The following is a 20,905-nucleotide window of genomic DNA, read 5'->3' as shown; positions in this document are numbered from 1 at the left end:
TCTTTGTAGACAGAAAGGTCTTGCCTTGTTCCCTTGCCCAATCCTGACCTTTGTTTCTTTTTTTGCATCTATTTCTCTCTTCTGTTGTTTTCTTTCTTTCAAGAGACAGGGTCTCGCTCTGTCACCCAGGCTGGAGTGCAGTGTCTTGATACTGGCTCACTGCAAAGTCAAATTCCTGGGCTCAAGGGATCCTCCTGCCTCAGCCCCCTGAGTTGCTGGGATTGCAGGCCTGCGACACTGCACCAAGCTAATTTTTAAAAAATAAATATTATGCTCTTGTACCCAGCTTCTTTTTTTTTTTTTTTTACTGCAATTTTGATCTCCCAGGCTTACATGATCCTCCTGCCTCTGCCTCCTGAGTAGCTGGGATTACAGGTGCATGCCACCATGCTTAGTGAATTAAAAAAAAAAAAAAAAGTTTGTAGATATGGGGTCCCACTATACTGCCCAGGCTGGTCTTAAACTCCTGAGCTCAAGTGATCCTCCCACCTCCGCCTCCCAAAGTGCTGAGATTACAGGCATAAGCCCCTGCTGCCTGGTCCCAGCTGAATTTTTGTTCTTGTTTCTTCATAAATATTCTGTGTAAGTACCCAGCTGATTGTTTTATTTTTTGTAAAGATGGGGTTCTTGATATGTTGCTCAAGTTGGTCTCAAACTACTGGCCTCAAGCGATCTTCCTGCCTCAGCCTCCCAAAAGGCTGGGATTCCAGACATGAGCCACCACACCTGTCCTGTCTTCTGTTATTTTCTCTCCATCTGGCATTCTCTTACTCTTTCATCTCAACCATGATTTGGGCTTTCTCCTCTCCCTTCTCTATTTCTTCCCATTCTCCTATCCCCATGTCCTCCCTGCTAACTCCTGATACCCACAGGGCCCCTCAATCCCATTTTAGTCAGCTTAGGTAATGATAGCTACTAAAACAAAACCACTAAGAATATGGGGTCTTAACACAACAGACTTGTATTTCTCACTCATGTGAAGTCCAGTTGGCGTGGGAGGTAAGGAAGGGTCCCTCTGCTTCATGCAGTCACTCAGGGATCCAAGCACCTTCCATCCTGTTACTCTGCAATGCTTCGGATCCTTTGTAGTTCTCTGCAGGATTCCTTCATTCTAGATGAAAATAAGATTGTGTACGGGTTGTTTTTATGGGTATAGATAGCAATTTGTTGGCCAGAGTTCAGCCACCTGGCCACACCTAATTGAAAGAGGAGCTGAGAAATGTAGTCTCGCTGTGAGTGTAGGAAGAAGAGTAAATGGATTTGCTGAATTGTTCATTCATCTTCGCCACTTCCTCCTCTATCCTTCAATTTCTCCACCACTGCCTCAGTTCCCAAGACCCAATGCTGGACTCCCTTCCACATCACCCCACTGACCAAGCTCCTCCTTCCCCCTCAGGTCTCACACTCTGAGGATGACTGTATAGCTTTCAAAGTTCACCAATATTTTAATGTAGAGCTTATCCAGCCTGGTGCAGTCAAGGTCTACGCCTATTACAACCTGGGTGAGCAGCCAAACTAGGGCCTGGGGTCTGATGCTTCCAGGGGCCTGAGAGTCCCAGGTATATATGAATTGTGGGGATCTGAGAATGAAGGTCTAAGGAGTCCAGGGATTTGAGGATTAGTAGTCTGGAGGTCCCAGGGGTCTGAGGGTCCCAAGAATCTATGAGTTGGTTCTAGGGATCTGAGAGTTGGAGGTCTGATGGGTTCAGGAGTCTCAGTGTCCTGGGAATATGTGAGTTGCAAAATAAGGGTCTAAGGATTCCAGGAGTATGAGGGTTGGAGGTCTGAGTGTCCCAGGAAACTATGAATTTGGGGTCCAAGGGTCCCAGCCTTCTGTGAGTTGAGAGTCTAAGAGGCTCAAGGGTCTGAGAATCCCAAAGATCAGAAAGTAGAGGGGGTCTCGGGATCCGAGGGATCTGAGGGGTTGAAGACCTAGCATCTCCAGGTCTGAAGACTGAGAACTGGGGATCTGGGCCTCCCAGGCATGGTCTTGGGAGGGAGACCCTTATCCTCTCATCTTCGCGTCACATCTGCCTGCAGCGGAAAGCTGTACCCGGTTCTACCACCCGGAAAAGGAGGATGGAAAGCTGAACAAGCTCTGTCGTGATGAGCTGTGCCGCTGTGCTGAGGGTGAGTTCCCCGGAGCTGGGAACAGGTGCGACCGAGCAAGACACACTTCCCCAGGTCGTCCATCCCATGACCAGGGACCCCCAAAGTCATACCCAGGGGATACCAAGAGGGGTAGGCTTCCAGGGTTGGCCACACCCATGGGCAGCAGGCCCCAGATAAGGAGTGGGACTTAGACCCTGTCTCCACCCCCACCTTGCAGAGAATTGCTTCATACAAAAGTTGGATGACAAAGTCACCCTGGAAGAACGGCTGGACAAGGCCTGTGAGCCAGGAGTGGACTATGGTGAGTGGGTGACGGGCGGGGTCACGTGTGTTTGGCTGTGTGTGTCCAACTGTGTGGTGGGTGGTAGGTGTGGCTGTCATGGTGTGGCTTCAGGCTGTGGGCGTGGGTGACTGTGTTGTGTGTGTGAGCAGGTATTGTGAGGGGCCGTGATTGTGTGGGGAACCATGGCTGTGAGTGGCCCGGGTATGCCTATGTAAGGAAAGGTGGATGTGGTTGTGTGCATCATTGCGTGTGTGGCCATGGTTGTGTGAGGCTGTGGTTGTGGATGGCAGCGAGTGTGAGGTCCTGAAGTTCTGTAGATGACCATAGTTTTCGGTGGCTATGGTGGCTATGATTGTGTACACGGTTATGCCTGTGGCCATGAGGCTGCAATATTTTGTGCACACGAGTCGCTGTCATTGCATAGTATGAATAGTATGTTACTGTTATACTTTGTAGGTGGCTGTGACCTCTGTGCATGTCTATGAGCACAACTGTGTGTGGATGGTGACATGTGACCCTCTATGGTTGTGTGTGTAATGAGGGGTGGGCCATAGTGTGACTGGCTGTGATTCTACAACTTTCCCTTGGGGGAGAGAGCCACGGGCCCGGGTGCACCTGCAAACCAGGGTGCCCCTCATGGTCAACCCAGCCCACCACCCACCCTGTTCGCCTCTCCCCCACAGTGTACAAGACCCGACTGGTCAAGTCCCAGCTGTCCAATGACTTTGACGAGTACATCATGGCCATTGAGCAGATCATCAAGTCAGGTCAGGTTCAGCACGCTGCCTCCCGCGGCTTTCTCCCTGGCTTCCCCCACACGGCTCAGCTTCTTCCCTCTCCCCTCCACTCCAGGCTCGGATGAGGTGCAGGTTGGACAACAGCGCACGTTCATCAGCCCCATCAAGTGCAGGGAAGCCCTGAAGCTGGAGGAGAGGAAACACTACCTCATGTGGGGTCTCTCCTCCGATTTCTGGGGAGAGAAACCCAAGTGAGTACTCACCCTGCGCGTGCGCGCGACCGTCCGACTGCCCCGCCCATGCCACGCCCACACAATGGCCACGCCCCCATGCATCACGCCCACACCACGCCCCTTCCTGACCTGCCATTCCTGCCTCCAGTCTCAGCTACATCATCGGGAAGGACACCTGGGTGGAGCACTGGCCCGAGGAGGACGAATGCCAAGATGAAGAGAACCAGAAACAATGCCAGGACCTCGGCACCTTCACTGAGAACATGGTTGTCTTTGGGTGCCCCAACTGACCACACCCCCATTCCCCCACTCCCAATAAAGCTTCAGTTATATTTCACGTTGTCTGGAGTTCTTTGCCAGAGAGCAAGAGGCTGAAATCCCCAGCCGCCTCACCTGCAGCTCAGCTGCATCCTGCCTGAAACCTCACCTGTTCCCACTGCGTTTTCTCCGGGCGTTCACCTGCCAGTGTGCTGACTTCTTTATCCAAGCACCACGGACCTGCCTCACCTGCACATAGCATGCACCTGCACCTCACCTCCATTTCAGCTGCACATTCACCGGCAGCTCACAACCTCTTCGCCTGAGTTCTCACCTCTTCGCTTACCGGCATCCTCACCTGATAATCTTACCAATATATTTTTTTCTTTTATTATTATTACTATTTTAAGTTCCAGGGTACATGTGCAGGATGTGCAGATTTGTTACATAGGTAAAGTGTGCCATGCCGCTTTCCTGCACCTATCAACCCCTCATCTAGGTTTTGTGTTTGTGTGTGTTTGTGTGTTTTGAGGCAGAGTCTTGCTCTGTCGCCCAGGCTGGAGTGCAGTGACACGACCTTGGCTCACTTCAACCTTCACCTCCCGGGTTCAAGTGATTCTCCTGCCTCAGCCTCCTGAGTAGCTGGGATTACAGGCACCTGCCACCTTGCCTGGCTAATTTTTGTATTTTTGGTAGAGATTTCACTATATTGGCCAGGCTGGTCTTGAACTCCTGATCTCAAGTGATCCGCCTGCCTCGGCCTCCCAAAGTGCTGGGATTACAGGCGTGAGCCACCACACCCAGCCCCCCATTACCTAGTTACTAAGTCCAGGATGCATTAGGTCTTTTTCCTAACGTTCTCCCCGCTCCCAATGTTACCAATATTTTCATCTGAATCTTTACCTGCTCGCTCCTCTGCACCCTCAGCTGTATCCACGTATGGGTTTTTGTTGTTGTTTCTGTGGGGTTTTTTTCTTTTCTGCGATGGAGTTTCACTCTTGTCGCCCAGGGTGAGTGCAATGGTGCGATCTCAGCTCACTGTGACCGCGCCTCCTGGGTTCAAGCAATTCTCCTGCCTCAGCCTCCCAAATAGCTTTGGTTACAGGCCCACGCCGCCACGCCTGGCTCATTTTTTTTTTTTTTTTTTTTTTTTTTTTGAGACAGAGTCTTGCTTTGTCGCCCAGGCTGGAGTGCAGTGGCCGGATCTCAGCTCACTGCAAGCTCCGCCTCCCGGGTTCATGCCATTCTCCTGCCTCAGCCTCCCAAGTAGCTGGGACTACAGGCGCCCGCCACCTCGTCCGGCTAGTTTTTTTGTATTTTTTAGTAGAGACGGGGTTTCACGGTGTTAGCCAGGATGGTCTCGATCTCCTGACCTCGTGATCCGCCCGTCTCGGCCTCCCAAAGTGCTGGGATTACAGGCTTGAGCCACCGCGCCCGGCCTCATTTTTGTATTTTTATGAGAGATGGGGTTTCACCATGTCGGCCAGACTGGTCTCAAACTCCTGACCTCAGGTGATCTGCCCACCTCAGCCTCCCAAAGTGCTGGGATTACAGGTGTGAGCCACGGCGCCCCACCAGGGTTGTTTTTGCTTTTTTTTTTTTTTTTTTCCTGGCATCCTCCCCTGGCCCCAACACCTACATCTCAATCTGTAAGCTTACCTGTATCTTTACCTTCATAGCACTCTTACCTATATTTTCACCTGTTTCCCCCTACATCCTCTCCGGCGAGTGTATTTTCTCTGTATCTTCATCTGGGTCCTCACCTGCACGCTTTTTTAGGTATTTTCTTGTGTTCTTGCCAGCATTCTCACCTGCAGATTTACCTGCCTTCTTACTGTCATTGCCCAATGGGTTCACCTTGCCCCCTGCCTAGACAGAACTGATTTATCAGACGGGGGTTGCAGTGGAGAAAGAGTAATTCACGCAGAGCCAGCTGTGTAGGAGACCGGAGTTTTGTTATTACTCAAATCAGTCTCCCCGAATATTTGGGGATCAGAGTTTTTACAGATAGTTTGGTGGGCCAGATGCAGTGGCTCACGCCTGTAATCCGCACACTTTGGGAGGCTGAAGCAGGTGGATCACCTGAGGTCAACAGTTCGAGACCAGCCTGGCCAACATGATGAAACCCCGTCTCTACTGAAAATACAAAAATTAGCCAGGCGTGGTGGTGCACACCTGTAATCCCAGCTACTCAGGAGGCTGAGGCAGAAGAATCGCTTGAACCCGGGAGGTGGAGGTTGCAGTGAGCTGAGATCGCGCCACTGCACTCACTCCAGCCTGGGTGACAGAGCGAGACTTCATCTCAAAATAATAATAATAATAATAGTTTGGCAGGTAGGGGTTTGGGAAGTGAGGCGTGTTGATTGGTGAGATGGAGGTTGGAATCACAGGGGGTCGAGGTGAGGTTTTTTGTCTTCCGTTCCTGGGTGGGATTACAGAACTGGAGGGGTCACATTTCTGGTCTGGGTGCTGTCGGCTGATCCATTGAGTTCAGGGTCTGCAAAATATCGCCAGCACTGAACTTAGGTTTTGCAATAGTGATGTTATCCCCAGGAGCAATGTGGGGAGGTTCAGACTCTTGGAGCCAGAGGACACATGACCCCTAAACTGTTAATTTCTAATCTTGTAGCTAATTTGTTAGTCCTGCAAAGGCAGACCGGTCCCCAGGCAAAAAGGGAGTCTTTTCGGGAAAGGGCTGTTATCAATTTTGTTTCAGAGCCAAACCATGAACTAAATTCCTTCCCAAAGTTAGTTCGGCCTATGCCCGGGAATGAACAAGGACAGTCGAAGCTTAGAAGTAAGACGGAGTCGGTTAGGTCTGATTTCTTTCACCGTCATAATTTCCTCAGTTACGATTTTGCAGAATTGGTTTCATTTCTGCAATGCACCTCCCCCGGCATCTATCCTTGTATATTCGCCAGACCCATCGGCCTGCAGTCCTTCTCTGCCCTCTCACCTGCATCCTCACCTGTCCTCATTTGCATCCCTTCTGCCCTCCTCCAGCCTCACCTCACTCTCCCAGACCCCGTTTCTAGATGGGCCTGAGCCAGGAGTCAATGCTTTGGGGTGAGCCATGTCTGGTGACTGCACCCGAGAGGGGGCAGTAGGGGGTTGGTGGGCAGGGCAGCGTTTCCAGCTGGAGCCCCAGGGAGGGGAAGACATGAGTCAGCAGTTAGGGAGGGAGTGTGGGGGCTCTGTGGTCACAGCATCACCAGCATTGCGTGGGGAGCAGCAGCCTTGAGTGTGGGGAGCGGGGACACTGTTGCTAGAGGGGACCGGGGCCCCGAGCACCTCCTCTCACTGCACCTCTGGTCCCCTGGGGACTGGGAGGGTGTGTGTATGGAGAGTGGGATGCAGCCTCCCAGCTCTGCACCAAGTCATCAAGAAACACCCACTGAGACTGAAAGTCATGCCTCCAGAGCCTCTTTCCCTCAGACACCCCACAACTCCAGGGGCATGGGGGAAATAGATGCATAGCCTGCACTACACCCTCAAGCTCCCAAATGCCAAAGCCTCCTGCAACTCAGTGGGTATCCCGGCTGACATCTGCCAAGACCACCACTCTACTTCACATCCTTCTTCTCATTTCTTTATTCTTTTCTTATTCATTCCTCCTTTCTTTTTTTTTTTTTTTTTTTTTTTTTTTTTGAATTTGAGAGGAGTCTTGCTCTGTCCCCCAGGCTACAGTGCAGTGGCACGGTCTCGGCTCCCTGCAACCTCCGCCTCGAGGTTCAAGCAATTCTCCTGCCTCAGCCTCCCAAGTAGCTGAGATTACAGGTGTGTGCCACCATGCCCAGCTAATTTTTTTTGTATTTTTAGTAGAGATAGGGTTTCGCCATGTTGCCAGGCTGGTCTCAAATTGCTGACCTCAAGTCATCCACCCTCCTTGGCCTCCCAAAGTGCTGGGGTTACGGGCGTGAGCCACTGTGCCCGGCCTTCACTCCTGCTTTCTCCTGTTTGGGATTCATTTGATTCGTTTCTTCAACATATAGGGGTGTTTGGGGCTTTTGTTTGTGTTTGCTTTTCTTTTGGACTAAAACTTATCACTTGAGGCTGTGAAGGGTGCAGATAGGATCTTGTGAATCTTACATTCTAAAAGGGGAAGCAGGAAAGGACCCTTGAAGGCAGCATGGGGCCGGGTGTGGTGGCTCACGCCTGTAAGCCCAGCACTTTGGGAGGCCGAGGTGAGCAGATGATTTGAGGTCAAGAGTTCGAGACCAGCCTGGCCAACATGGTGAAACCTCCTGTGTACTAAAAATACAGGCACCTGTAATCCCAACTACTCGGGAGGCTGAGGCAGGAGAATCACATGAACCCGGGAGGTGGAGGTTGCAGGGAGCTGAGATGGCACCACTGCACTCCAGCCTGGGCAACAAAGCGAGACTCCATCCCCTGCACCTGCTCCCCAAAAAAGAAGACAGTGTGGAATGGATTTTGGATGGTGAGGATGTCCAAAAAGGAAAGTTCACCCACGGGACGGGTCCAGCAGTTAAGAAGATCTCTTAGATTGAGTGGCCTGAGGGCTAACGTATGTGATAACATAGCCAGGCTATGTGACCAGTTGTTTGGTAAAACACTAGTCTAAATGTTGCTAGAAAGGTATTTTATATTTCTTTATTTTTTTGGTCTTTTTTTTTTTTTTTCCTTTTTGTTGAGAACAGGGTCTCACCATATTGCCCAGGCAGGTCTTATACTACTGGGCTCAAGCAATCCTCCCACCTCTGCCTCCCTAAGTGCTGGGATTACAGGTGTGAGCCGCAACACCTGGCTAGAAAGGTATTTTTCAGACCACATCAACAACCACAGTTGACTTTCAGGACAGGAGATAAGCCTAGGTATTGTGAGTGGGTTACACCTGATCAGTTGCAGGTCTAAGGAGTAAACACCGCAGTTTCCTGAAGAAGGAATTCTGCCTCAAGGTTGCAACTTAGAAATTCTGCCTGAATTTCCAGCCTTTAGGCTTTAAGACTGCAGTGCCACCTCTTACCCGAGCCCTGAGCCTCCAGCCTAACTGGCTTGTCCTGTGGACTTCAGACTTGCCAACTCCCATGATTGTGTGAGCTAATTTCTTAAAATAAATGTGTCACACACACTCTCTCTCTGACTCTATACTTCTCTCTGTCTCTCTCTTTTTCTCCGTCTGTCTTTATATCTCTGTGTCCCTGTCTCTCTAGCTTTCCGTGTCTGTCTCTTCTCTGACTCTGTATCTCTGTCTGTCTCTACAGATCTCTTTTTCTTTTTTTTTTTTTTGAGACAGAGTCTCATGCCACTGCTCAGTCTGGAGTGCAGTGGCACAATCTCAGTTCATTGCAACTTCTGCCTACCGGGTTCAAGTGATTCTCCTGCCTCAGCCTCCCGAGTAGCTGGGATTACAGGAGGGTGCCACCACAGTCAGCTAATTTTTTTTTTTTTTTTTGTATTTTTGATAGAGACGGAGTTTCCCCATATTGGCCAGGCTGGTCTCGAACTCCCGACCTCAGGCGATCCACATGCCTCAGCCCCGGAAGTGCTGGGATTACAGGCGTGAGCCAACACACCCAGCCTATAGATCTCCATCTCTATCTCTGTCTATCTTCTATCGGTTCTGTCTCTCAGGAGACATCTGACCAATACAGGGAGGGCTCCTGTGAGGAGAAGTTTCTTGAGTCAAGACACAGATGACCAGGGGGAGCCGGCTTTGGAGATCTAGGGAAGACAGTCCCCAGCAGCAGGAAGAGGAAGTGCAAAGACCCAGGACGTCTGCCTGGGGCAGAGTGAGCAAAAGCACAAGGGCCCAAGCTCAGAGGCCCCAGTGAAGGTCACTTGGTGTCTTAGCCTAAGGTCAGGGGCAAGCTGGCAGCAAACTGTATCTATAAAGGGCCAGATAAGTGTTTTTGGCTTTCAGAGCCGAGAGGTAAAATCCAGGATATTACAAAGATACTTACGAAGCAAGACAGGAGCCAGGTGCAGTGGCTCATGCCTGTAATTCTAGCGCTTTGGGAGGCTGATGTGGGCAGATCACCTGAGGTCAGGAGTTCGAGACCAGTCTGGCCAATATATATACCACATATATGTTACAACATATATAATGGCCAACATATAATACAAAAATTAGCTGTGCATGGTGGTGGGTGCCTGTAATCCCAGCTACTCAAGAGGCTGAGGCAGGAAAATTGCTTGAATCCAGGAGACAGAGGTTGCAGTGAGCCAAAATGGCACCACTGCACTCCAGCCTGGGTGACAGAGCGAGACTCTGCCTCAAAACAAACAAACAAAAAAAAAAAACAAAGAAAGAGGCTGGGCTTAGTGGCTCACACCTGTAATCCTAGCACTGTGGGAGGCCGAGGCGGGCAGATCACGAGGTCAGGAGATCGAGACCATCCTGGCGAACACGGTGAAACCCTGTGTCTACTAAAAATACAAAAAAATTAGCCAAGCATGGTGGTGGGCATCTGTAGTCCCAGCTACTCGGGAGGCTGAGGCAGGAGAATGGCGTGAACCTGGGAGACGGAGCTTGCAGTGAGCCGAGATTACACCACTGCACTCCAGCCTGGGCGACAGAGCAAGACTCTGTCTCAAACAAACAAACAAACAAACAAGACAGGATCCAGGCACAGTGGCTCATGCCTGTAATCCCAGCACTTTGAGAGGCCAAGGTGAGAGGATCACTTGAACCCAGGAGTTCTAGACAAGCCTGGACAACATAGTGAGACCCAGTATCTATTATACGAATTTTTTTTTTTTTAATTAACCAGGTGCGGTGGTGAGTGGCTGTGGTCCCAGCTACTTGGGAGGCTGAGGTGGATGGCTTGAGTCCAGGAGGTCAAGGCTGCAATGAGCTGTGATTGCATCACTTCACACCAGCCTGGGCAACAGAGCAAGACCCTATCTCAATCAATCAAACAAAGAGGACATTTCCAGCATGGAATGCCCTGTTTGCTTGGGATGGGCCACCTGGGATGGTGGGCAGGCTTTGCTCCCAGCCACTGGAGACATTCTCTGGACAAAGAGTGACCCGTCTAAGGGGGTGTTGCCTGGAGGTCCAGGCAGGTTGGGTTGGCAGGGATGAGGGGTGTCCACCAAAGTCAGTTTCTCTCTCTGCTCCAGGGACCCAGACCCCAGAGAACTTTTCACCAGCAAGTAGGTGGCCACCATCCCACACCGTGCTGGGATTACAGGCGTGAGCCATCGTGCCCAGCCGAGTTACTCATTTTTTAAATGGGTTTGTTATGTGACTTTTCACCCCAACAAAACAAAATCCAAATAAATAAATAAATAAGTGAGCTCACAGTAGATAGAGGGTAGAAAGTGAATTTTAAAGTGGCAACAGATGAAGCAGGACATCTAGGCATCTAATGAGGAAGCTACTGCAACAGTCCAAGCGAGAGACGAGGGTACCTTAGTGTCTCAGTCAGCTCGGGATGCTCTCAAGATACCATAGACTGCATGGCTTAGATGACAAGCGTTTATTTATCATAGTTCTAGAGGCTGGAAGTCCAAGAGCACAGTGAGGTTCTGGTGAGGGCTCTCTTCTTGGTTTACAGACGGCCACCTTCTTGCTGCATCTTCACATGGAGGAGGCAGTGAACATCTCATGTCTCTTCCTATATTGGTACAGATCCCATCATGGAGCTCCACCACCATGACCTGATTACCTCCCAAAGGTCCTATCACCTAACACCATCACACTGGGGATTAGGGCTTCAACATATAAATTGGAGGTTGGGGTGGGGCGGACACAAACATTCAATTCATAGCACCGAGCTAGGGTAGCAGCAGGGGTGGAAACAGGCGGTGGGATTTGAGATCTGGTTTGGAGGTTGAATGAACAGGACTCGCTGCAGGGTAGAATGTGAGGACAAGACAGAGGGAGGGACTCCCAGGTCTTAGGCTCAGCTCACTGGGTGAACAGTGGTTCTAACACCTGACTATGAGTTCCAGTTTTTAAAATCCACACATGAATGCATGCACACTTATACATGGACCTCCCCACTCACATGCACACACCCGTGCAAGCGTGCACACACACACATGCACCAATGCACAGGTACATGCATGCACACACCTGCACACAGCACATATATGCACACCCACTTGCACATGTGATGCATGTACACACATACACACACGTGCACATGCATGCAGGCACATGGACCAAATGCCCATGCACACAGATGCACAACACACATGTATGCATGCAACTGCCCACATGAGCACACACATTTATATGCCAGCACATGTATGCATACACAGGCATGCACACGTGCAAGTGTGTACACAATACACACTTGCATGCACACAACTGAATACACACATCCACATGCACACACCACACACATATATGCATGCAGACTCAGGCACACACACAGAGCACACATCCACTCCTTTATTCCACTCTCATATTTTTCACTGCACTTGTCACATCCAAACACAACAGAAGGCCAGGCACAGTGGCTCATGTTTGTAATCCCAGCACTTTGGGAGGCTGAGGTGGGCGGATCGCTTGAGGTCAGGAGTTTGAGACCAGCCTGACCAACACAGTGAAACCCTGTCTCTACTAAAAATCCAAAAAGCAGCCAGGCATGGTGGCACGCGCCTGTAATCCCAGCTACTTGGGAGGCTGAGGCAGGAGAATCACTTGAACCCAGGAGGTGCAGGTTGTTCTAAGCTGAGATCATGCCACTGCACTCCAGCCTGGGCAACAGAGCGAGACTCCATCTCAGAAAACAAAAACAAAAACAAAAACAAACCCACAACATTTTATTTTCTTGTTTATGAGGTTTCTTGTCTCTCTGGCTTCACCAGGAGAAGAGCACCATCGAAGCAGGGAACCTTGTCGCCATTGTTCACTGCCGCATTCCCCACACCTAGAGCAGAGCCTGGCATGGACAGAAAGTCCTCAGGAAATATTTGGTGGCCCCAAGCAAAAGAAGCATCCAGGAAGGGAAAGCTGGGGGCTCCCCACTGCACTTGCCACTTGAGTCACATTTTCAGAAGCCTCTGGAAAGTGTGAGAGTCTGCATGAGTGAGAGTGAGACAGGGCCAAGGCCGGGGGCGGAGGGGACAGGAAGAAGAGGAGGGTGAGTGGGGGAAGGGGTGGGGCTGAACCCCAGCTCTAAAGGCGGCCCTCGGGTGTCTGTCCGCAGCGTGCACAGCCCAGGAGGGTTGAGCAATTTTGGTTTCCTCTGAGGTTGAAGGACCCAGGCGTGCCAGCCCCGCTCCAGGCACCTTGGGCATGGAGGAGAGTGTCGTACGGCCCTCAGTGTTTGTGGTGGATGGACAGACTGACATCCCATTCACGAGGCTGGGACGAAGCCGCCGGAGACAGACGTGCAGTGTGGCCCGGGTGGGTCTGGGTCTCTTGCTGTTGCTGATGGGGGCCGGGCTGGCCATCCAAGGCTGGTTCCTTCTGCAGCTGCACTGGCGTCTGGGAGAGATGGTCACCCGCCTGCCTGTGAGTGGGACCGGGGGGCTGACAGTAGGTGGAGGCGAGGGGGGCTCTCCTGTGTCACTGTGGGTCACTGCATGTCTGTGTGTGTGTGTGTGTGCAGGACAGGGCACAGGCTGAGAGCAGCTGGCTTGACAGGTTGCTGCTCCCAGCCTTGGGCAAGTGAATTCACCTCTCTGAACCTCAGTGTCTTCATCTACAAAATAAGGGCAACCTCTTCATAGGGGATGAAGTATGCTACGGCGTGTGTGGTACCAGACAGTGCCAGCTCCACCCGTCGGAACTGACACCCCAGCACTGCCATGCATACCCCTGTGCACACACACATGCATTTTTTCTGTACTTTTTTATTTTCGAGACAGAGTTTCACTCTTGTTGCCCAGGCTGGAGTGCAATGGCGCGATCTCTGCTCACCACGACCTCCGCCTCCCAGGTTCAAGCGATTCTCCTGCCTCAGCCTCCCCAGTAGCTGGGATTACAGGCACGCACCACCATGCCCAGCTAATTTTGTAATTTTAGTAGAGATGGGGTTTCTCCATGTTGGTCAGGCTGGTCTTGAACTCCCGACCTCAGGAGATCCACCCACCTCAGCCTCCCAAAGTGCTGGGATTACAGGCACGAGCCACTGTGTCTGGCCTTCTCTGTACTCTTATCACTGCTACTGAGATTAATTCTCTGACCATTTCCATCTGTGGAAATCTCTCGGGCTGCTTCCAGCTGGCCGTGGACGTGTCCGCCTGTCTGTGTGCCTCACCTGGGGGTCTGTGTGTGCCCAACACCATGCCCATGTGGGCTTGGCCCCTTTTGTGTCCTGGGTCTAGATCCCGTGGCCACACATTCCTGTCCACGTACCCACGTGGACATATGTGTGTGTACCCACACGTCCACACACCCGCCTATCTGCAGCCGGTGTATTTGTGTTGTGTGTCTTTGTCTCTGGGTCTCCGTGTCTATAGACACACATGAATCCATAAACCACAAACCACATGTCCACACATCTGAGGCCACATGTGTCTTCTAAGCATTGTGACGATGTTGAGGTCTGTGCCCTGTGGCAGCTGCTATATCCCAAGGGTGGCGTCCATGTGTCCAGCCGTCTCGCTGACCGCATTTTCTTGTTTTTGAGACAAGGTTTCTCTCCCATTGCCCAAGCTGTAGTGCAGTGGTGCAGTCTTGGCTCACTACAACCCCAGCTCCCGGGTTCAAGCCATTCTCCTATCTCAGCCTCCTGAGTAGTAGCTGTGATTACAGGCATCCGCCACCATGCCCGGCTAATTTTTGTATTTTTAGTAGAGATGGGGTTTCACCATGTTGGCCAGGCTGGTCTCGAACTCCTGACCTCAGGTGATCCGCCTGCCTCAGCCTCCCAAATTGCTGGGATTACAGGTGTGAGCTACCACACCTGACCTTGTCCATGTATTTTAAAATATTGCTTATTTATTTAATTACATATTTATTTATCTTAGAGACTGGGTCTTACTCGGCTGCCCAGGCTACAGTGGAGTGGCATGATCAGAGCTCACTGCAGCCTCAAACTCCTGGGCTCAAGCAAGGCTCCTACCCCAGCTTCATAAGTAGCTGGGACTACAGGCACCCACCACCATGCCCAGCTAATCTTTAAAATTTTTTGTAGAGATGAGGTCTTGCTATGTTGCCCAGACTGGTCTTAAACTCCTAGCCTCAAGCCATCCTCCCACTTTGGCCTCCCAAAGTGCTGGGATTACAGGTGTAAGCCACCGCACTGGGCAATGTTACTTATTTATTAAACCCTTTTATTTTATTTTATTTTATTTTATTTTATTTTATTTTATTTTATTTTATTTTTGAGATAGAATCTCACTCTGTCACCCAGGCTAGAGTGCAGTGGCACAATCTGGGCCCACGGCAACCTCCCAGGTTCAAGCGATTCTCCTGCCTCAGCCTCCGGAGCAGCTGGATTACAGGCGTGCACCGTTGCCACGCCCAGCTAATTTTTGTAGTTTTAGTAGATACAGGGTTTTACTGTGTTGGCCAGGCTGGTCTCGAACTCCTGGCCTCAGGTAATCTGCCTGCCTCAGCCTCCCGAAGTGCTGGGATTAGAGGCGTGAGCCAATGCAGCCAGCCTATTAAACCCTTCTCTAGTGCATACTATGTGCCAAGCACTGTAATAATGCCTTACATATATTAATTCATTCAATGCCAAGCAGACACTATTCATAACTCTATTTACATAGAGGGAAACTGAGGCACCAGGTGGTTGTCAGGCTGCTAGGCAGGGGGTGTGTGTGTGCAAGTGAGTGCATGTGGCCCTGTGTACGCGTCTGAGGGTGGTGTCGGTGGCCACGGTCCTCGTGTCTCACAGCCGTGTATGAGCAATGCAAGGGCGTGGCCCCACTGCAGGTTCTTACCGTAAGCCCCTTCTGCATTTTCAGGACGGACACGGAGGCTCCTGGGAGCAGCTGATACAAGGTGAGTCAGGGTCCTGGTCCCAGGGAAGGAGGCGAGATGATTCCCACGCTGCCCCCACCCCTTGGTCAATTGCCCAATATGATTTGCACAACTGGCCAAATCCTCACAGGTGCCCCTCCCCCAGGCCTGAGAAGCAGAAGTTTGGGTCACTCCGGAAGGGGTGGGGTTGAATCCAGGAGGTGTACACGATGACCCTGTAGAAGGCTGGCTTTTACCTCCACTGTCTTCGTTTCTAACCTCTGACCTCTCTCCCCAGAGCGAAGGTCTCACCAGAATAACCCAGCAGCGCATCTCACAGGTGAGGGGGACCCTGGATCCTGGCAAGGGGCAGGGGTCAGGGCGTCTCCGGAAGACCAGATAAACGCTATACATACCAGTGTATTCATTCATTCATTCCTTATGTACTCACAGAGTTGCTCAGAACATAGGCCACAAGTGCTACGTGTTTCCAGTTTTATTTATTTTATTATTTTCTTTTATTTATTTATTTATTTATTTATTTATTTACTTACTTTTGAGAGAGTCTCACTGTGTCGCCCAGGCTGGAGTGCAGTGGCATGATCTCGGCTCACTGCAATCTCCACCTCCAGGGTTCAAGCAATTCTTCTGCCTCAGCCTCCCAAGTAGCTGGGATTACAGGCACCCACCACCACACCCGGTTACTTTTTTTTGTATTTTTAGTAGAGACGGAGTTTTGTCATGTTGGCCAGGCTGGTCTCAAACTCTTGATCTCAGGTGATCCTCCCACCTCGGCCTCCCAAAGTGCTGGGAATACAGGCATGAGCCACCGCGCCCGGCCTAGTTGTATTCATTTAATGAACTCTCGTATAGTACTTATGCTGTGTTATGTGCTATGACATGCTTTCTACATATTAATTCATTACATTCTAAGCAGGTGCTAGTAATGTGTCCATTTAACAGAGAGGGAAACTGAAGCACACAGCAGGTACGAGATGCCGCCTTGGTTTCTCGGTTTTGCAAATTTGCATGTTTGGACACTTTTTTTTTTTTTTTTTGAGACAGGGTCTCACTCTGTCACCCAGGCTGGAGTGGCGCTATCATGGCTCACTGCATCCTCAACTTGCCAGGTGCGAGCGATCCTCCCACCTCAGCTTCCCCAGCAGCTGGGACTACAGGTACCTGCCACCATGCCCAGCTAATTTTTTTGTTTTTTGTAGAGATGGCGTCTCCCTATGTTACTTCATCTGGAACTCCTGGCCTCAAACTCCTGAGTTTAAGGGACCTTCCTGCCTCAGCCTCCCAAGGTGCTGGGATTATAGGGGTGAGACGCCACACCCAGCCAAGTTTTGACACTTTTGGCAAGTCACTTAACGTTTCCGTGCCTCAGTTTCCCCACCTGCAAAAGAGGGATGCAAAGAGTTGAGATGTAGACTAAACAAATTAATTTGCTTCTCTGTGCCTCAGTTTCCCTCATCTGCAAAGCAGAGATAAAGCGAATTAATACATACAAACAGGCTAGGCAGGGTGGCTCATGCCTGTAATCCCAGCACTTGGGAGCCTGAAGGATCGGTTGAGCCCAGGAATTTGAGACCAGCCTGGGCAACATTGTGAGACCCCGTCTCTACAAATACACACATATGCGTGCACACACGCGCGCACACACACACACACTGCCTAGTGGTGCCTGGCCTGGAGTCACACAGCAAAAGTAAGACATGTGAGGACAGACGTGGTGGCTCACACCTGTAATCCCAGCACTCTGGGAGGCCGAGGTGGGTGGATCACCTGAGGTCAGGAGTTCAAGACCAGCCTGGGCAACATGGCAAAACCCCATCTCTACTAAAACTACAAAAAGTAACTGGGTGTGGTGGCAGGCACCTGTAGTCCCAGCTACTCAAGAGACTGAAGCAGGAGAGTCGCTTGAACCTGGGAGGCAGAGGTTGCAGTGAGCCGAGATCACGCCACTGCACTCCAGCCTGGGTGACAGAGTGAGACTCTGTGTCAAAAACCAAAACAAAACAAAACAAAAACAGAGTAACACATGTGCTGACCGGCAGCCCCCTTTTGTCTCTCTCTCCCAAACAGGGGCCAACTCCAGCTTGACGGGCAGCGGGGGACCACTGCTATGGGAGACCCAGCTGGGCCTGGCCTTCCTGAGGGGCCTCGACTACCACGATGGGGCCCTTGTGGCCAACAAGGCTGGCTACTACTACATCTACTCCAAGGTGCAGCTGGGCGGTGTGGGCTGCCCGCTGGGCCTGCCCAGCACCATCACCCACGGCCTCTACAAGCGCACGCCCCGCTACCCCGAGGAGCTGGAGCTGTTGGTCAGCCAGCAGTCACCCTGCGGACGGGCCACCAGCAACTCCCGCGTCTGGTGGGACAGCAGCTTCCTGGGTGGTGTGGTGCACCTGGAGGTTGGGGAAGAGGTGGTCGTCCGTGTGCTGGATGAGCGCCTGGTCCGACTGCGTGATGGCACCCGGTCTTACTTCGGGGCTTTCATGGTGTGAAGGAAGGAGCGTGGTGCATTGGACGTGGGTCTGACACATGGAGAACTCAGAGGGTGCCTCAGGGGAAAGAAAACTCACGAAGCAGAGGCGGGGCGCGGTGGCTCACACCTGTAATCCCAGCACTTTGAGAGGCCTAGACAGGCGGATCACCTGAGGTCAGGAGTTCGAGACCAGCCTGGCCAACATGGCAAAACCCCATCTCTACTAAAAATACAAAAATTAGCCGGACGTGGTGGTGCCTGCCTGTAATCCCAGCTACGCGGGAGGCTGAGGCAGGGGAATTTTGCTTGAACCTGGGAGGCGGAGGTTGTAGTGAGCCGAGATCGCACCACTGCAGTCCAACCTGGGCAACAGAGCGAGACTTTGCCTCAAAAAAAGAAAGAAAAAAGAAAATTCAGGAAACAGATCTTGGATCACATGCGAGGGAACCCAAAACTCGAAGGCGGAGAGTTCAGTGGGCACCACCAGGGACCAAGAACTCAGCCATCTTGAGGGGTTGAAGACCCAGCAGGCACCTTCAGAAGACCCATGTAGACTGCAAACCCTGCCATGGACAATACTAAGGACAAAGACCCAGAGACTTGGGGTCTGTGGGCTCCCAAACATTGGGTAAAGTTGATTTGCCTGATATTCAGGAAGAAGGGGTGAGGGGTGGGTATTTATGCTTTTCATTCAGAAGAAAGTGGGACTTGGGACTCCAGGAACTTGGCTGGGGGTGGGAAACTTCCTCCACTTCCCTCCTCTCATCATGAGTACAGACAGGGTGGGCGGGAGACTGATCATCAGGACTCATCATGTAGAGCCCAGCCCACCCCACCTACAGTCAGAGTCACATACTCAGATCCCACCCACAGACTGGTGGCCACACCTCAGCCTGGTCACAAAGAGTTACACTCGGATACATGGGCACAGCAGTGTGCTCATAAATGTTTAAAAACCAGCTGTCCTCGGAGGGGGATAGCTTTGTAATGTTTGCCAATTTCCATGGTGCAAATGCTGCCACCATGGCTGATTTCATCACTGCCAAGCATAGACATCCCCAAGAGGGCACCACAGATCTGTCCCTGGCATCCAGCCCAGGACCTGGCACAAAGCAGGCCCTAGGGAAATGCTTGCTGATTGAAAGGAAGGAAGAAAGAATGACTATACAGTCACACCTATGGCATCCCACGAAATCTGTCACATGGCTGCGTAATCTCAGCCATTCTTTCACAACTATAGACTCATACACACGAAGTGCCAGATTCATGCACAACCGCAGAATCACATGGAAGTCATAGACGGCATCACAGACAGTCGCAGCACTGTGTGTATGTTAAAACACAACCACACAAAACTCAGACAGCATCCCAGCCACACAGCCACCCCCAGAGGTGTCACCGTCACACTTGGTAATTAATACTCATTAGATCAGACACAGAGAGACCAAGTTATAGTCAGACCTGGTTACACACACATACACACACACAACACCACAATGGCAAACACACATGACACACATCACAATGACAAACACACATTATACACACATCACAGTGACAAACACATGACACACACACATCACAATGACAAACACACATTATACACACATCACAATGACAAACACACATTACACACACACATCACAATGACAAACACACATTACACACACATCACAGTGACAAACACACATTACACACACACAACATCACAATGACAAACACACAGCATTACACACACACACAACATCACAATGACAAACACACAACATTATACACATATGCACACAGCCTGAGGGCCTTCCTCAGCCCAGACTAACATATCTTGGGGTGAGGACCAGACCTTGTTCATAACCCTGGGCCTCTTAACCACTGATCTTTGAAATAAATGGCAAAGAGTTGTACCTGGATCTGTCTAGTTCTTGGGGGAAGAAACTGAAGAAGGGTAGAGAGGAATTGTCAAGCCCAAAGAGCCCCACAGGGAAAGGAAGGAGTCGGAGGGGGGCAATCATTAGCAACAGGTGGTGGCGCCTAGAGGCAGAGGGATGGAGGTAATGACCCGTGGAGGTCATTTTACAGACAAGGAACCTGAACCCAGTTGGCTCAAGTCCATGCAGGAAATGTGGGGGAAACCAGAGACCTCACGTCTGGATCTGGCTTCCTCTCCAATCCACAATTCCTGAGGAAGTAGAGGCTACATCCCGCAAGACGCCCTTATTAGACACATCCAGGACAGAGTGACAATCCGCCAAGCCAGTTAGAAGCATAAAACACAGGGAGCTGGTGGGTTGGGTGGGGGCAGATAATGATATGCATGCAAATTAGAGGGCCTATGCAAATGAGTATTGCCACAGTGTGGCTGGAGGGACTCCTTAGTTCCTAGGACTCTAGGATACGGGTTTCGATCCCAGAGGTGAATGTATTGTTATTATCATTTTGTTGTTGTCATGAATGACAAGTCAAAATTTGTGGGCTGCTGTTGTTATTGCCAATAGTATTCTTGCCATTGTTGCACAGTACAGGGATGAAGGAAACAGACTCTGCAATCCTGGGTTCTGAGTCCACTCTGGGTTCTGAGTCCACTCTGCCACTCACTAGCTATACGACCTCGAGCAAGTTCCATCACCTCCCAGGGCTTCAGTTTCCCCATCGGCAAAATGGTTGTGGGGGGAGAGGAACAACAGTACAGATTCACCATCGCAAATTCAAAATGCTCCAAAATCTAGGCTGGGCGTGGTGGCTCATGCCTGTAATCCTAGCACTTTGGGAGGTCAAAGTGGATGGATAACCTGAAGTCAGGAGTTCCAGACGTGGCCAACATGATGAAACCCCATCTCCTAAAAATACAAACAATTAGCTGGGTGTGGTGGGGGGGCACCTGTAATCCCAGCTACTCGGGAGGCTGAGGCAGGAACCCGGGAGGTTGAGGTTGCAGTGAGCCGAGATCACACCACCACA

At 51.0% G+C, this 20,905-nt stretch overlaps 2 protein-coding genes across 2 annotated transcripts in view; both read left to right on the top strand.

Moving 5' to 3' along the window:
- LOC105487051 (complement C3) overlaps nt 1-3,702 on the top strand; it is a 42,340-nt gene extending 38,638 nt beyond the window's left edge. The window contains exons 36-41 of the mRNA XM_071086416.1: nt 1,397-1,502; nt 2,041-2,130; nt 2,330-2,413; nt 3,079-3,162; nt 3,248-3,383; nt 3,514-3,702. Coding sequence (XP_070942517.1) covers nt 1,397-1,502; nt 2,041-2,130; nt 2,330-2,413; nt 3,079-3,162; nt 3,248-3,383; nt 3,514-3,655 — 642 coding nt within the window. The 3' untranslated portion in view covers nt 3,656-3,702. The remainder of the gene's footprint in view (nt 1-1,396; nt 1,503-2,040; nt 2,131-2,329; nt 2,414-3,078; nt 3,163-3,247; nt 3,384-3,513) is intronic.
- A 9,007-nt stretch (nt 3,703-12,709) lies between these two features.
- Nucleotides 12,710-19,857, top strand: LOC105484608 (TNF superfamily member 14). Its single transcript, XM_011746430.2, has 4 exons — nt 12,710-13,056; nt 15,462-15,498; nt 15,755-15,796; nt 17,545-19,857. The coding sequence occupies exons 1-4, from the start codon at nt 12,838-12,840 to the stop codon at nt 17,967-17,969; spliced, it is 723 nt and encodes a 240-aa protein (XP_011744732.2). The 5' UTR covers nt 12,710-12,837; the 3' UTR covers nt 17,970-19,857.
- The last annotated feature ends 1,048 nt before the right edge of the window (nt 19,858-20,905 follow it).

This window comes from Macaca nemestrina, chromosome 20 (assembly GCF_043159975.1).
Source record: "Macaca nemestrina isolate mMacNem1 chromosome 20, mMacNem.hap1, whole genome shotgun sequence".
Classification (NCBI taxonomy): Eukaryota; Metazoa; Chordata; class Mammalia; order Primates; family Cercopithecidae; genus Macaca; species Macaca nemestrina.
The sequence above is the reverse complement of the archived record's forward strand: the minus strand, read 5'-3'. Positions and strand labels throughout refer to the sequence as shown.